General features: G+C 47.2%; 1 protein-coding gene across 2 annotated transcripts in view; it reads left to right on the forward strand.

Moving 5' to 3' along the window:
• The window catches only part of DAAM1 (dishevelled associated activator of morphogenesis 1), a 174,980-nt gene that overhangs the window by 62,599 nt on the left and 95,401 nt on the right, over window positions 1–16,980 (forward strand). For both annotated transcript variants that reach the window (XM_053397548.1, XM_053397589.1), the window contains exon 3: window positions 15,936–16,025. In XM_053397548.1, coding sequence (XP_053253523.1) covers window positions 15,936–16,025 — 90 coding nt within the window. The remainder of the gene's footprint in view (window positions 1–15,935; window positions 16,026–16,980) is intronic.

Raw genomic sequence — 16,980 nt, forward strand, 5'->3', positions numbered from 1 at the left:
CACACGCAATCAAAATTATTCAACCCCCATTGCAAATCAGGTTTATTATCAAAATCCACAGACTTTCAGCTGCAATTTCATTGCAGTTTCAATTGCTTTTGTTTGATTTGCTCATTTCAAACAGCTGAAAGTCTCCATATGGTCGCAATTGGAACTGTGTCAGTCGCAAAATGTGCCGGGGGGGGGGGAGGATTTCAAACACAGCCGGTGACCAATTCCTTGCTTATGCCACCATTCCGATTTGAGCAGTAAAGTCTCTAGCAGCAAACAAAGTCTGAGTACTTTGTCCAGGTCAGGACATCGCTGCACCGAGAAGAGCATCCTTTCCAAAGCTGGTTCCCTGCAAAAGTCTGGGATTACAACTTGCATCCAGCATCAACAACATGGAACTGGGAGTCTGTTGAAGGAGGCTCAACCCAAAAGTGGTTTAATTTTGCATGGCAAGCTGCTTTATTGGAAAGACTCTTGCAGCAAATTAAGGCAGCAAGACAGATAAACCCCAAGGGAAACTTTTTAGGTCAGGGGCTTGGCTTCATATACAGTGGGCTGGAAGCGAATCTATTATATTATCTGTTCCCGTTCCGAATGGATCTTGACGGAGGGGTGTATTAGGCTGTGAATATACTTGATGGCTTATTTTGGATTCACCTGGGGGGGGGGGGAAGAAAAATTAGGAAATAAGTTTAGGTTAATTTTCTCAGGACTAAGACCTCAAAATACGTCATATCATAAGAGCTGGTGCATGTTAATCTTAGAAAATGAACATGAAAGAGCTTCTCAGTTTTGCACATGAAGGCAGGCGATCTTGCACTTACTATCATGTTACCTCCTAGAATGGCTTGAATCCTAATAGCTGTGATTTCAGGGGAAGTACATGAGGCTAAGGAAGCAGGTTGGGACTCTAAACTGACTCTAATTTAGGGATTAGTTGAGGAGGGAGAAAAAGGCCAACTGACCTGCTTAGCATTTTCTGAAACAGTACACCTAAACACTGGTGTCATTCGAAATTTGCACTTCTCTGAATTTTATGATGCAACGCTCCCAACAAAACAATGTGTGCAAAAAACGGGCATATTAGGGCAATTACACCTGTTTAGTGAAAATAACGTACACAAATGCATTGCGTATGGGGAGATTGCTGGGGTGTGTACCAGGCAAAATTGCTTATAAAATCTTGATGCTATGAGAGATGCACACTAGAATGCTGATGGGTTTTCATGAGGTCATTTTTTAAAAGTGCCATGCGGAAGCGTGGAGAACCGAAGGTTAAGTTTTGAAAAATGAGGTGCTGAATGCTGGTAGATAGATTTCATCTGCAAAGTGAAGTTTCCTGCATGTGGGCCCTGGAATTAGCTTCAGGGACTTGGTGAGCTTCAGACAGCGCATTGTTAGAATCATTGAATTATAGAAATGGAAGGGACACCGAGGGTCATCTGTTCCAACCCCTGCAATGCAGGAATCTCAGCTAAAGCATCCTTGACAGATGACCATCCAACCTCTGCTTAGAAACCTCCAAGGAAGGAGAGTCCACCATCTCCCAAGGGAGACCATTCTGTTGTCAAACAGCTCTTCCGACAGTTCTTCCTGATGTTTAGCCGAACTCTCCTTTCTTGTGACTTGAATTTTGCAGCTTGAAACCAGCAGAGGAGAACATTTCCCTGTTACTCCCTCCTGCTTGTAGAAGAGATGTCCCATGGAAAGTCTGACCAGGGTGGGGAATCAAAGACATTGGGTTAAGCCATGGCAGGCGGACTTGGGTCAGTGAGCAGCTTTTGAAAACTTGGAGGTGTTTTGAAGAGGAGGGAGAGAGCGAGAGAAAGATTAAGTCTTCGATTGGCTCACAAAATAAATAATAATAATGATGATGATAATGATGATGATGATGATGATAATAATATTTATTTATTTATTATTTATACCCTGCCCATCTGGGTGGGCTTCCCCAGCCACTCTGGGCGGCTTCCAACCAAATATTAAAATACAGTAATGCATCAAACATTAAAAGCTTCCCTAAACAGGGCTGCCTTCAGATGTCTTCTAAAAGTCAAATAGTTGTTTTTTTCCTTTGACATCGGGTGCCACCACCGAGAAGGCCCTCTGCCTTGTTCCCTGTAACTTGGCTTTTCGCAGGGAGGGAACTGCCAGAAGGCCCTCGGCGCTGGACCTCAGTGTCTGGGTAGAACGGTGGTGGTGGAGACGCTCCTTCAGATATACTGGACCGAGACCACAGGCCCAACAGAAGAAAAGCCCTGCTAGTTTGGACCAAAGGTCCACTTATTCCAGCATCTCCATCTTACAGTGACCATGAAGAGCATGCAAGCAGCTGTAGGTTAGATTTACACCTCCACAATGGGGACTCCCTACCCATCTTCCTAATTTTTTTCTGGGGTTTCCCTCAGCCCCCTGGAGCAGACTCGGGGTGGGCATGGGGTACTTGTGGGGGTAAAGTTCCGCTTGGCAAGCATAAAACCATTGCACCATGTTAGATACTTATCCATTTCTTTACATTTATATTCCTCCAAGGAGCTCAAAGAGGCGTACCTTGTTTTCCCACCCCCCCACCCCCTTTAATCTTCACAACAACCCTGAGAGCTAGGTTAGGCTGAGAGGCAGAAACTGGCCCAAGATCACCCAGGGAGCTTTGTGGCTGGAGTGGGGATTCGAATCCTGTTCTCCCAGGCAGTGGCGTAGCGTGGGTTGTCAGCACCCGGGGCAAGGCAAGTAATTTGCGCCCCCTAACCCGTGGATTTGCGCCCCCTAACCCGTGGATTTGCCCTAACCCCAGATGTTGCGCCCGGTGCGGCCGGCCCCCCCTGCACCCCCCACGCTACGCCACTGCTCCCAGGTCCTGGACCGACACTCTTAACCACAACACCACCACTGACTATGAGCCACTCTCCCCACTTGGGATTCCCAGAGCTGCTATACTTTTCTCCTGATTTTTTTTTAAAAAAGCTGCATAAAATTAGCATTTTGTATGTATTAGCTTTTTCGTCCCCCACAGCCCACCTGCCCCAAATTACACATGTCTTCATATGGTACTATATTTCTGGAGGGCTTCTGCTTGTTTCTTTTATCTTTCTGAAACTGCAAATGAATTAAGTGCCACTTGCTAATAATAAAGAGGTGGGGAGTCTCCACGGCAACAACAGGAGCAGCAGCGGCAACTGCCCTGACAGATGTCATTGATGGATTGCATCTCTCCACAATCTCTCCACTTTCTAGTTGGAGATAACTGCCTGGTCTGGATGGAGACTCTTCCTTCTGCCTGCCTGCCTGCCTGCCTGCCTGCCTGCCTGCCTGCCTGCCTGCCTTTTCTAAAACTTTGAGCGGTGTCAGCGGCGTTTACAGCGACGCTGTCTTATAAATTAACCACCAGCTGAGATCGCTTACTTCATTTGATCCCCTGAATTGTTAAACTGACTGAGCACTTCAGGGCTGCTTGAAACTCGCAAGATTCCTGAGGGTATCTTTAAATATATATATATTTTTTAAGCAACGTAGAGCTGAAGCTAAGGGTTAGAGCAGGGGTCAGCAAATATTTTCTGCAGAGGGCTGGTCCACTGTCCCACAGACCTTGTGGGGGGCCGGACTATATTTTGGGGGAAAAAGATGAACGAATTCCTATGCCCCACAAATAACCCAGAGATGCATTTTAAATAAAAGCACACATTCTACTCATGTAAAAACACGGTGATTCCCGGACCGTCCGCGGATTGAGAAGGCAATTGGGCCAGATTAGGCCCCTGGGCCTTAGTTTGCCTACCCATGGGTTAGGCAGCCTTTATCGACCTGTGGGTCCCCAGATGTTGTTGAGCTACAACTCCCCTAGCTAGCAAGGCCAGAGCTCAGGGATGATGGGAGTTGTAGTCCAACAACATCTGGGGACCCACAGGTTGAGAACCGCTGGGTTAGAGCATCTGCATTGCACGCAACAGGTTCTGGGTTCAATCCAGGTCGGGCTGGGATTGTTCCCTGTGTGAAAACAGAGACGGGAGCTGTCAGTGCAGACGACACCATTGCCAGAATTCCCTGGGAATAGGGATTGTGTGTTAAACACCTCTGGGTCTGGTCGCTCTGTGAGGGAACTTGCATGTAACCCACCGCTGAACCGTGGTCTCCTCCTCTGCTTCCACATGCTATATTTTTGTGTTTAGAATCATAGAATTGTAGAGTTGGAAGAGACCCTGAGGTTCATCCAGCCCAACCCCTTGCAATGCAGGAATATGCAGCTGTCCCTCAGCTGTACAGATTTAAAAACACTAGCAGAACTGAAGTAACTCCTACAATGTAGATGATAGAAGATGTGAAAAGATAAAATACGTGAATGGATCTGATAATAAATACCAACTGGCGGGAGGGAGGGAAGCCACAAGCTCAGCAGAGCTAAAATGTTTATATGTTGATTAATGTATTGTAAGAAAGAATGTGTAAAGAAAATAATAAAAATTTATTGACAAAAAAAAGAGAGGAATATGCAGTGTCCCTTAACTGGGATTGAACCTGCAAACTTGGCGTTATCAGGACCACATTCTAACCAACTGAGCCGTCCCATTTTCTTCTCGCCAAAGCTGATTTCGCATCTGTTGAGCTTTGCCCGCCCATCCCCAGCACTGACATTTCCCCACCCAGATGAGAACGACACACTTTGAAGCGCTTGACGCTGCTGATGCAAGGAAAGCAATCCGGCAATAAAAAATTGGCCTGTGAAGTGGTAGCAGCCTTCTGAATCATTGCGTCTTAAAAACGAGCATCGAGCGCTGCTCCACCTTGGTGGTGACGCCTGAGGTCTTTGAGAATTGCTGTGTACAAAGCTCATCTGCACGATGCCTTTAAAGCAGCGTCATGGCTTCCCCCCAGAGCATCCTGGGAACTGTAGTTTGACAAGGGTCTCCCTCCACGGTCACCAGTGCTGCTTGCAGGTTCCCCATTAAGCAGTCTGGTTGGCTGTTGTGAGAATAGGATGCCCCTGGCCTCATCCGGCAGATTCTTCTGGTGTCTTTAGATCACAAGTCTTCATCTAATAAGCAGAGGGAAGCTGGGAGGAGAGAGTTACTCTTCCCAAGAGCCTCTCCCTTGTTTATTCCTGCTTATTAGTCAGAGGTGTCTGACTTTGGCTTCTGGTCTAAGTCTAAAGAAGGTGTGAATTTGTTTTCTTGGTAACGAGCAATTTAGCACAAGTCAGCTGAAGAAATGTCAGGCAAAGCTTTTATGTTAAAAGGTTTAAGCGTAACCCGACGCCGGGAAGGTCACGGTGCTATGAGTATCCAACCTGCCTTATTCTTGGCGGTGTGCATTACACTCTTTAGTTCTGACAGGTGCCTGCCTGTTCCTGGAGATTTTCATCTGAGGGAGTGCGAATAGGTGGCGTTAAATGCATATTATTTATTCCGTTTATATCCCTCCTTCCCTCTCAAAGGAGCCCAGAGGGTTCCGTAGATCCCCGCTCCTGTCATTCCCCTACAAAACAAAATTGCACAGTGCTCTGCGTGCTAAAACACAAATATAAATTGCAATTATGCAGGACGATGTATTAGCATCCTGTTCCCAACAGCGGCTAGCCAGAGGCACACAATCAGGGCCAGAAGGTAAAAGCTTCCCCGTTTCATCTTCCAAGATATTCGCAGATACACTGCCTGTGAAGCTGGAGGTTCTATTTAGCTACCTAGCCTTTGAAGGGACGCAGGTAGCGCAGTGGGTTAAACCACAGAGCCTTGCGCTTGCCGATCAGAAGGTCAGTAGTTCGAATCCCCGCAACAGGGTGAGCTCCTGTTGCTCGGTCCCTGCTCCTGCCAACCTAGCAATTCGAAAGCACATCAAAGTGCAAGTAGATAAATAGGTACCGCTCCAGCGGAAAGGTAAACGGCGTTTCTGTGCGCTGCTCTGGTTCGCCAGAAGCAGCTTAGTCATGCTGACCACATGACCCGGAAGCTGTACGCTGGCTCCCTTGGCCAATAAAGCGAGATGAGCACCGCAACCCCAGAGTCGGCCACAACTGGACCTAATGGTCAGGGGTCCCTTTACCTTTTAGCCTTTGAAAAACAGTCCTCCATAAATTGACTTAACTCAGTTAGGGGCCATTGCAATATCTTGTGGTAGCAAGTTACTCAATGTATGGGGGGAAAGTGCTTCCTCTTATTCTCCTTGCCCCTACAGTGGTACCTCTGGTTACATACTTAATTCATTCCAGAGGTCCGTTCTTAACCTGAAACTGTTCTTAACCTGAAGCACCACTTTAGCTAATGGGGCCTCCTGCTGCCACCGCGCCGCTGCCGCATGATTTCTGTTCTCATCCTGAAGCAAAGTTCTTAACCCGAGGTAATATTTCTGGGTTAGTGGAGTCTGTGACCTGAAGCGTATGTAACCCGAGATACCACTGTATTGCCCATCAATAAGCAAGAGACACATACTAGTGTCTTTATACAGTCTGTTCAGCAGGGGGCTCCAGACTTAGTGGTGACTGGGTGGAGTTGGGAGTTGCCTGTTCAGTTCTTGTCTAGCCTCCCAACTTGTATGCCCTCTAAGGCTTCCTGCCAACCCGTTTGCTAATTAGGCCTCTTTATTACAGCCTAATTGGATTCATGCAAACTAGAACTACAATCAATTTGCTTGCTCTTAACTTTTAATTTTATTGCTTCTTAAATGTTCGGTTGGCTTTTTGCAGTTTTAATCCTACCGTGAGCTGCGTTTTGAAAACCTTATTATTGAATTGTGGCAAATAAATTCTGGAGAGTGGATAATATTGCGAAGCATATCTCTCTAATCTATCTTTGGGGGAATTTACAGAATATTACAGTGGTTCCCATACTTACGTTCATCTCCGGTTATGTATCCTGCGGGATACACACGCGGCAAACCCGGTAGCATTTTTCTGGGTTTCGCTGCATGCGCAGAAGCGCTCTACTGTGCCATGCGCATGCGCAGAACAGGAACCCCCAGTTGCGGAAACCTCGGGGTCTGGCTGGAGCTCCCGAACGGATCCCGTCTGTTATGTACTGAAGTTCTCACCCTGGGCCAGCAGGGGGATACTGTAGATAGTTTTCACTCAGGTCCACATATGCAAATAAGGAATTGAAAGTGACGTTCAGTGATTGGATAGTTACAGAAGGTGGTTACTGTTGCGTTGTACTGGATCTCTATATAAGCAGGTTGGCTGAACCCTTCAGTTCAGTTCTGTCCTGGCCTGTGAATAAACAAGAGCTGTTTGAAGAATCGCTGTGTCGTCTGATATGTTCACCCACAACTTAACACCGTCCGCGACCGGAGGTACCGCTGTACTTTTCTAGTAATGCCAGAACCAAATGCCTTTCAAAAACGGGGACACCTTCGTATCCCTTTGATACTATAGAAATCTAGATTTAAGAGCCACTTGACAAACATTGTCAGCTTCAGTTTCCTGAGATGGTCTTATTGTTTTCCCCCTGGAATTAAAACATTCCTGCCAGGTACGGGGTACAAGCAGAAGAGAACATCCATTTTTCTCTCTGTCAAATTTGAAAAGAGGAAACCAGCATGGATCCTCCCTCCTTTCCTGGTGTCGTTGGGTCCTTCAGTCTAGGGCACCCCATGGATGTCTCTAGGGCATTGTAAAAAAACAAATCTGTGATTAAACTATAGCTGATCTACCGCTGTTAAATGGATTAGAACTGGCACTCCTAATAAACATTGATTTGGGAGAAGCGCGTTGAATGTTGTGCCCTGGGAAGGAGCCCGCAATCTGTGACGAAATGCCGCACAAACCGATGGGAGCACAAGAGAGATGCTTAATCTTGCAGCGCAGCCCAAAGCCCTTGATCCAGCTGTGCGAGAAATAAGGGATGGAGCAGCTCTGTTCATATCTGCTGACTCTGCGTGTGTGTAACTGTGTGGTGCAAGCAGGGTGTGCACACACCCTGAATGTTGACTTTTGCTCGTTATTTTCCGGGCGATTCGAAATGGAAATGTAGCCTTACGTTTCAAAGGATGTTGGCACACCCATCGAACCGGGTTTTGGATGACGGAGGATTAAAAACGGGCTGATTGGTACCAAGTATTAGACTACACCCAGTTTGATAGGCTTTATGAATTGAAATTATTAACTCAGACGGTATGTTGAAAGCAGGAAATAATAATAATAATAATAATAATAATAATAATAATAATAATAATTTAATTTCTATACCACCCTATACACGAAGGTCTCAGGGTGGTTCACATAAAATATCAAATACATAAAATCAAAACAAAACCAACAACCCAATTAAAAACCTCAAAAGAGCCAGCATTTTTAAAAAGAATACAGTGGTACCTTGGGTTACAAACACCTTGGGTTACAAACACTTCGGGTTACAGACTCCACTACCCCAGAAGTAGTACCTTGAGTTAAGAACTTTGCCTCAGGATGAGAACAGAAATTGTGCAGCGGCAGCAGCAGCAGGAGGCCCCATTAGCTAAAGCGGTACCTCAGGTTAAGAACGGTTTCAGGTTAAGAACGGACCTCCGGAACGAATTAAGTTCGTAACCAGAGGTACCACTGTATAGGACATGGGTAGGCAAACTAAGGCCTGGGGCCAGATCCGGCCCACTCGCCTTCTAAATCCGGCCCGCAGACGGTCTGGGAATCAACATGTTTTTCCATGAGAATGTGTGCTTTTAGAATGCACCTCTGGGTTATTTGTGGGGCATAGGAATTCGTTCATTATTTTTTTTCAAAATATAGTCCGGCCCCCCACAAGATCTGAGGGACAGTGGACCGGTCCTCTGCTGAAAAAGTTTGCTGACCTCTGGTAGAGGATGTAGATCAAGTCAGGCAAAGGCCTGGTTGAAAGGGAATATTTTTTATTTTATGTAAACTGTGTTACTTTTACTGTTGTTAGCTGCTCTGAGCCCGGCTTCGGTTGGGGAGGGCGGGATGATATTATTATTATTATTATTATTATTATTATTATTATTATTATTATCATTATTATTTTGCCTGGCGCTTAAAGGTGTATGGTGAAGGCACCAGGCGAAATATTGCTTCTTGCCCTGAAAGCATTGCTAACACACCGGGAAGACAGTATTCTAGCTATCAGCATTTGCTGTCAGAGATGCACATGCTCCCTTTTCGATGCTGTGCTCACCTGGCAAACTGGTTTTGCTGGAATCACAACTCCCTCTAGAAGCATGAGCAGCACTCCTGCAATCCGTGCCTGGCTTTTGTTTACTGCCTTTCTTCCTCTCCTGGCCTCCAAGGCACTCAGGGTGGCACACATAGTTCTCCACCCACCCCAGTTTTTATCCTTGCATCGTTCCTGTGAGGTCAGGGAAGAGCTGTAGCTCAGTGGCTGAGTGTATACTTCGCAAATAAAAGGTTTCGGGCGCAATCCCCAACATTTCTAAGTAGGATTGTGAATGCCCCCATCAGCCTAGAGCCTGATGAGACTACTCAGTGGCTACTAGCCACAAGGGCTCTGTTTATCTTTTATTTATCTGAACAATTTATATAGCACATTTACTTTTTTAAAAAAAAGAACCCTAAGTGGTTTGCAACATACAGTATGTTTGACCTCCACTGTCAGAGGCAATGTGTGCATCTGATTGCCCCTTGGTCAGAAACGCAGGGGGTGCTGTTGTATTTGACTTAGCCACCGAGAACAGAACGCTAGACCAGATCGTAGAATCGTACAGTTGGAAGGGCCCCCAAGAGTCATCCAGTCCAACCCCCTGAAATCTTCTTCTTCTTCTTCTTCTTCTTCTTCTTCTTCTTCTTCTTCTTCTTCTTCTTCTTCTTTGGAGATCACTCACAGCCGAGTAAGATTGTCTTCCATAAACACGGTTTTAACAGTGAGTCCGTAAATGACTGTGGAGGCCAATTCTGGATCCACACATCCTTCCACAGTGGGGATATTGGTTCCCGGGCGGAAGTTGGTCACGGTGTGGATTTGCCAAGCGTGCCTTCCTCTTAGCATGTTTCTCCCTTGCGACCTGAGTTCGAGTGTCTTCAAAGCCCATGACACCTTTGGTAAAGGCTGTTCTCCAACTGGAGCACTCACAGGCCAGTGTTTCCCAGTTGCCAGTGTTAATACTACATTTTTAAAAGATTTTTCTTGAGAGAGTCTTTAAACCTCTTTTGTTGACCACTAACATTATGTTTGGGATGCAGGTGGCGCTGTGGGTTAACACCACAGAACCTAGGACTTGCCAATCAGAAGGTCGACAGTTTGAATCCCTGCAACAGGGTGAGCTCCCGTTGCTCGATCCCTGCTCCTGCCAACCTAGCAGTTCGAAAGCATGTCAAAGGGCAAGTAGATAAATAGGTACTGCTCCGGCGGGAAGGTAAATGGCGTTTCCGTGTGCTGCTCTGGTTCACCAGAAGTGGCTTAGTCATGCTGGCCACATGACCCGGAAGCTGTACGCCGGCTCCCTCAGCCAATAAAGCGAGATGAGCGCCGCAACCCCAGGGTCGGTCACAACTGGACCTAATGGTCAGGGGTCCCTTTACCTTTAACATTATGCTTTCCATTTTTAAGTTCGGAATAGAGTAGTTGCTTTGGAAGATTACAATCAGGCGTCTGAACAACATGGCCAGTCCAATGAAGTTGTTGTTGAAAAATCATTGCATTTGGGTTTAAGCGTACCGCTACCTGTTCCTGCAAAGTACTTTGTTTTTTTAAGATTTGCCTTGAGGCAGTCTTTAAACCTCTTTTATTGACCACCAGCATTGCACTTTCCATTTCTAAGTTCGGAATAGAGTAGTTGCTTTGGAAGACGATCATCGGATGTAGGAAACTCAGCTAAAGCATCAGTGACAGGTGGCCACCCAACCTCTGCTTAAAAACCTCCAAGGAAGGAGAGAGAGCCTGCCACCTTCCAAGGGAGACCGTTCCTCTGTTGAACAGCTCTTACTGTCAGAAAGTTCTTCCTGATGTTTGGTTGGAATCTCTTTTCTTGTAACTTGAAGCCATTGGTTCGAGTCCTACTCTCCAGAGCAGGAGGAAAACAAGCTTGCTGCCTCTTCCATGTGACAGCCATTCAGATGGCTCTCATATCTCCTCTCAGTCTACAGTGGTGCCTCGCAAGACGAAAAGAATCCGTTCTGCGAGTCTCTTGAGAGCCAGTGTGGTGTAGTGGTTAAGAGCAGTAGTCTCGTAATCTGGGGAACCGGGTTCGCGTCTCCGCTCCTCCACATGCAGCTGCTGGGTGACCTTGGGCCAGTCACACTTCTCTGAAGTCTCTCAGCCCCACTCACCTCACAGAGTGTTTGTTGTGGGGGAGGAAGGGAAAGGAGAATGTTAGCCGCTTTGAGACTCCTTAAAGGGAGTGAAAGGCGGGATATCAAATCCAAACTCTTCTTCTTCTTCTTCTTCTTCTTCTTCTCTTCGTCTAGTGTTTTTTCGTCTTGCAAAGCAAGCCCATTGACAGATTAGCGGATTAGCGCTATTAGCGGCTTTTAGCGGCTTAGCGGATAAGCGGCTTAGAAAAAGGGGGGGGAGGGGAAAAAACCCGCAGGAACTCGCAAGACATTTTCGTCTTGCGAAGCAAGCCCATGGGAGATTCGTTTTGCGAAGCACCTCCAAAACGGAAAACTCTTTCGTCTAGCGAGTTTTCCGTCTTGCGAGGCATTCGTCTTGCGGGGCACCACTGTACAGTGGTACCTCAGGTTAAGAACTTAATTCGTTCTGGAGGTCCATTCTTAACCTGAAACTGTCCTTAACCTGAGGTACCATTTTAGCTAATGGAGCCTCCCACTGCTGCCGCACCACCGCTGCACGATTTCTGTTCTTATCCTGAAGCAAAGTTCTTAACCCGAGGTACTATTTCTGGGTTAGCAGAGTCTGTAACCTGAAGCGTCTGTAACCTGAGGTACCAGTGTACTCTTTTTCCAGGCTAAACATGCCCAGCTCCTTCAACGGTCCCTCAGAAACTCAGATATATAAGCTAGGTGCCAAATGGCACCTTAAACCTACAATGCAGTCGCCACAACACAATGTCTATTTGCCAGGGGGTTGGACGCTACAATTCTATGATTCTACGACATCAGCTGCATTGCTTGACTGTAGCTTGCTCTGACAACAATTGACTTGCCCCAGTATGCGAGAAGGAGAAAGATGCACAGTCAAAATGGAAACGAACTAAGGCAGAACTAAGGTTTTTAAACTGTGGTGTGTGAGTTCCTTTTGGGTGGCCAAATTATTTTTACTTTTAAATGAACCAAAACTAATACGACACGAGAATGCACGAGGCCTGTTCAGAGACAATTGATTTGAAAAGATAACAAGATTGGTTCTAAAAATATTGAGACTTATAAATACTGAGTTGAGGCTTTTCCTGCTTGTGTTAGAGGTTCCAGCAGGACTTGTGGTCGTTCAGCAACGTGGTTTTTATCTCTCTTTCCCTGCCCCCCAGCCCCCTTTCTAGCTACCTAATATGCAAGCTCCATTCATGCCCAAACGGACAAATGCAGATGGGCTGTGAAGCTAATTGCCAATTGGCATCTCCTGCTCACTAATTAGTCTGCTTCGTGATTGTTAATTGAAACTGCTTGCGATGAAGCTTGTGTGCAGATTGCTAGAGGGATTTCGTGGCAGAATTTCAAACTGGGGCGATGAAGGCAGCGTTCTGTCACTGCTGCAATGCCTCCCTCTTAGAAAAGCATTGTTTCCCTCATTCGGACTGATTTTAAGGGGCCATTTTCTGTTCCTTTATATCCAGTTTGTGAGTGTGGCTGGCGGCAGCTTTGAATTCTTGCCTGCTTCAGCTGCCTCCTGACTCGGCGCCTGTCGATCTGCTGGGTCAAAAAAAAAAACAACTCTGGGGTTTTCTTGTGCACCCTTCCAAAAGCTGGCTCATAAGATTGTCAGCCAGCCAGTATTCTTCATGGTTCGCAAATGTGCCGCGGTGACCCCATGTGCTGATAACCTCAAGAAGTCCATTTTCGCCATTATTATTAATTAAATTTCTTTACCACCCTCCATCCAAAGATCACAGGGCGGTTTACAATGTAAAAACACAAAAATACATAGTATAGTAACAAACAGAAAGCACAAACCCTGCTCACAGTTTAAATGGCCGTGGAATCCTGGGTTTTTCCTGTGAGAGCACGGCGGACATTTTTGTTGCCATGTTCTTGTGCAATTCCCCCCCCCCAAAAAAAGCGCTTTTGGGGGCCGTGATCTCGTGTGTCACTCAAATGCGCATTTTGGAGCACAGTAAGAACACACCCAAAAAGTGCCTTTTGAGCCCCGTGCTCTTGCACGGGGAGCGCAGATGGGAAGAACTTGGTTTTGGAACTCATCATGTTGGAGGATATGCCATAGATTGTTTAATTAGCCAAAGGCCAGGGAGAAAAGGGTTGGTTTTCCTGGAGACTAAAGCTGTATAATGAATGTGCCAGGCAAGCCTCTCTAGGGAGAACACTCCACAAATGGGGAGCCACCACAGAAAAGGCCCCTTCTTGCGTTGCCACCCACCGGACCTCTTGCAGAGCAGGCACACATACAAGGAAGGGCCTCAGATGATGATAGCAGGGTCCAAGTCAGTTCATATGGGGAGAGGCGATCCTTGATGATTACAGTAATGTGCTCTTTGTGGGGCTGCCTTTGAATCTGACCTAGAAGCTGCAGCTGTTGCAGATCCCACTCTGGCTAGGCTCCTGCTGGGGGCGGCTTACCACGGGCATTAAAGGCCCATAAGATGTCTCAATGATGATACCTCCCAATCTGAAACGCACTTCCTGCTGGCATAGGAGTGGTGTAGATTTTGCTAAGCTTTGGGTGCTGTTTAAAGACACAGTTGTTCACCTAGGCCTCTGCTGGAGATTAATATCAGGCTGTTTGGTTATCTATCAGATGCAGTTGTAATTTAGAGTGTGTTAAAAATATTTTCAATAAATAAATGGGATGGGGTTAGGGAGGTGGGATAATCCCCATCATGAATGCTTTTGATGGACTTTTTTCTGAAAGCTAAATGAGTATTTCCTTAGCTTTCCACACTGAGAGGAGCTGGCGATACTAAATTGTTTGGGGTTGCTAAAACAAAAAGAGATTGCGAAGAGCTCTAAAAGAGGTCACAGAATTCACCCGTCACCTTATTTATTGCCTGCAATTCATAGTAACGTCTCAATATTCAGCGAACCATCTACAGAGTGACCTGAGTTTTGGAGATCAATTTGGCTAATTAATCCCCTAGTGACCCATGGCGATGGCTTGTCTTGACGTGCTTATCCCTCTCCCATAAATTTCAGTAGCTGTGAAATTCCCCATCTTGGCGTCTGCTCTCAGCAAAGGTCCTAGGAACTCTCCCTTCTACATAGCTGTTGAGCAGCCTTCTCCAGCCTCTTGCCAGAGGTCTAGGATTCCCCACTCGCATCAGTCCCAGGCAGCATGGCCATTGCTCAGGGATGATGGGAGTTGGGAGTCCAGCATCATTTGGAGGGCACCAGGCCAGCGCACAGGATACAGGATAAAGCTCTTCAGAGGCCTCCAAAATAATTCCATTGAAAGGTTGAGCCAGATCTTCCAGGAGCTCTTTCTGCTGTGGGCTGGAGAAGGAAAGGGAACCTCATCCAGATATCGCAAACTCTCTTGTGGGAATCACCCAACATAGGGGAGGGTGTCTTAGAAGCTTGTGAGCTACAGAAATTATAGGTGTGTGGGCATGGAGAGGTATAACCCACCAGACATGATTGCCCAGAGCTACTGCAAACCTGGATGGTTGGAGGCAGTAACACGTCTCAATATGAGTTGCTGGAAACTGCAGGAGAGAAAAGAGTTCTTGTTTGCAGGTTTCTCGTAGGCATCTGCTTGACGGCTGTGAGAAGAGGAGGATGGACTGGGTGGGCCATTGGCCGGATCCAGCAGCAACCGCATAATGTGTCGACGTTTGAAACGCACTTCCTGGGTCAGGAGGGCCAGGAGGCCAGCTGGCAAGCCCCAGCTGTGCCGTCTCCTTTCATTGGCCCGTGCACCGACGTAAATTAGCGACCCAGGCTTCAAAGCCAGGGCACACTATCAGCAGATCGAACTGCGAACACAGAATAGGCGTGAGGCTTGCGGAAGCATACTACAACTACAGATTTATGAATCATAAATCAGGACAAAGAAACATGTCATCTCTCTTGTGTGTCATCTCAGAGAGAACGGGGGAAAACAAAAGCTATACACAAACGGAAGTTCCCAGCATACTGTGCTGGAATGTAAACAGACATGTGACACGTAATAATCCCATGCCTGTTCCTTAAGGTGGAATGGAAATGTCAACATAATGTGCATTGGCAGTGGCCAGGACAAGGCAAGGATTAGGCCCCCTAACCTCCTTGTATGCGTCAGGCAGGAGGCAACAGGCAGACTTTGCTCGCTGCGCCTCTGCAGTGGCCACTTCTCACGAAGGTTGCCTGCCAGTTGCCATGTTCACCCTTGGCGAGCTTCCAGCAGTCGGTGCTCCTTAGTAGGCTTGGCAGCATCCCAGCAGTGCCAGAGCTGCAATAGGCCTAGGAGGAGGGGAGGGGAGAGCAGGCCAAGGTGCCAAGCACAGCCCTTTCCCTGCCGCCTCTCCTTGGCACCAAGGTGGGTCCTGGGTGAGCGGGCGACTCTCATCTCTGTGCTCCTGCTGGAGGGCACATGCTGGAAGGGAGGACCCTGGGAAGGACCAGTGCAGGCTGGGAAAAGTCCAGGCTCCGACTCAGCCGCAATGAGAAGGAGGTGGCACCGTGGCCGCAATGGCCCAGTCTGGGCTCAGCTCACCTCCCCATGGCTCCAGAAGGTGGCAGCCACACAGCTCAACAAGAAAGCCTGTCATGGGGGCGCTGGGTTGTGCCCCCTCAGGATTATGCGCCAGGGTCCAGGGCTCCCCTCACCATCACTGTCCAGCAGGGCTTTTCTTTTGAGGGTTTCTCCCCTCCTCCTTCACAGTTGTTAATGCTAATCTATGCAATAAATTGGATGTTTTCATGACGTACGGCCTCCCTCTCTCCTCAGGATGAACTCGACCTTTCAGATAAGCATAGAGAAGCCATGTTTGCTCTTCCCGCAGAAAAGAAATGGCAGATCTACTGCAGCAAGAAAAAGGTAAGAGAATGATTTTAAAAATACGATAATACTCCCTCCGCAGCTCTTTGTTTTCTCTTCTGAGGGACAAGTTTGAGAAACAAAGAAGAGAATATTGCAGGATGTGTGCGGCCAGTTTTGAGGAACCCCTAAAGGCAATACAGTTGTACTTTGGTTTTCGAACAGCTTAGTTCCCAATCGTTTTGGATCCCAAACACCGCAAACCCCGGAAGCGACTGTTCCGGTTTGCGAACTATTTTTGGAAGCCGAACGTCCGCCGGGGCTCCCACAACTTCTGATTGGCTGCAGGAGCTTCCTGCAGCCAATCAGAAGCCACACTTTGGTTTCCGGACGTTTTGGAAGCCATCTGGGTGATCAGTGATGGAGGGGAAGCGAACAGTGTTATGTACTGAAGTTCTCACCCTGGGCCAGCAGGGGGACACTGTAGATAGTTGTGCAAATGAAGGATCGAAAATGACGTTCAGTGATTGGATAGTTTGTATGCAAATGAAGGATCGAAAGTGGCGTTCAGTAATTCAGCTCAGTTCAGAGGATGGCCACATCTGGCTGTGCTCTGATGTCCATCGATCCCATCCTCGTCACCAGTGTTAAGTTGTGGGCGAACATAGCAGACGACACAGCGATTCTTCAAACAGCTTTTGTTTATTCAAAGGCCAGGCCAGAACTGAACTGAGGAGCTCAGTCAGCCTGCTTATATAGAGCTCCAGAACAACGTAACTGTTGCAACTTTCTAAAACTATCCAATCACTGAACGTCACTTTCGATCCTTCATTTGCATAACTATCTACAGTATCCCCCTGCTGGCCCAGGGTGAGAACTTCAGTACATAACAAACAGGGCTTGGAAGGAATGAGGCGTCTCTAGAGAAATGATGCAGGGAGGCGGAGATGGCTCTTTTCTTAGAGTTGTAGCATTGGAAGGGAACCAAAGGGTCATCCAGCCCAGCCCCACACAA

The sequence above is a fragment of the Podarcis raffonei genome, chromosome 1 (assembly GCF_027172205.1).
Source record: "Podarcis raffonei isolate rPodRaf1 chromosome 1, rPodRaf1.pri, whole genome shotgun sequence".
Lineage (NCBI taxonomy): Eukaryota > Metazoa > Chordata > Lepidosauria > Squamata > Lacertidae > Podarcis > Podarcis raffonei.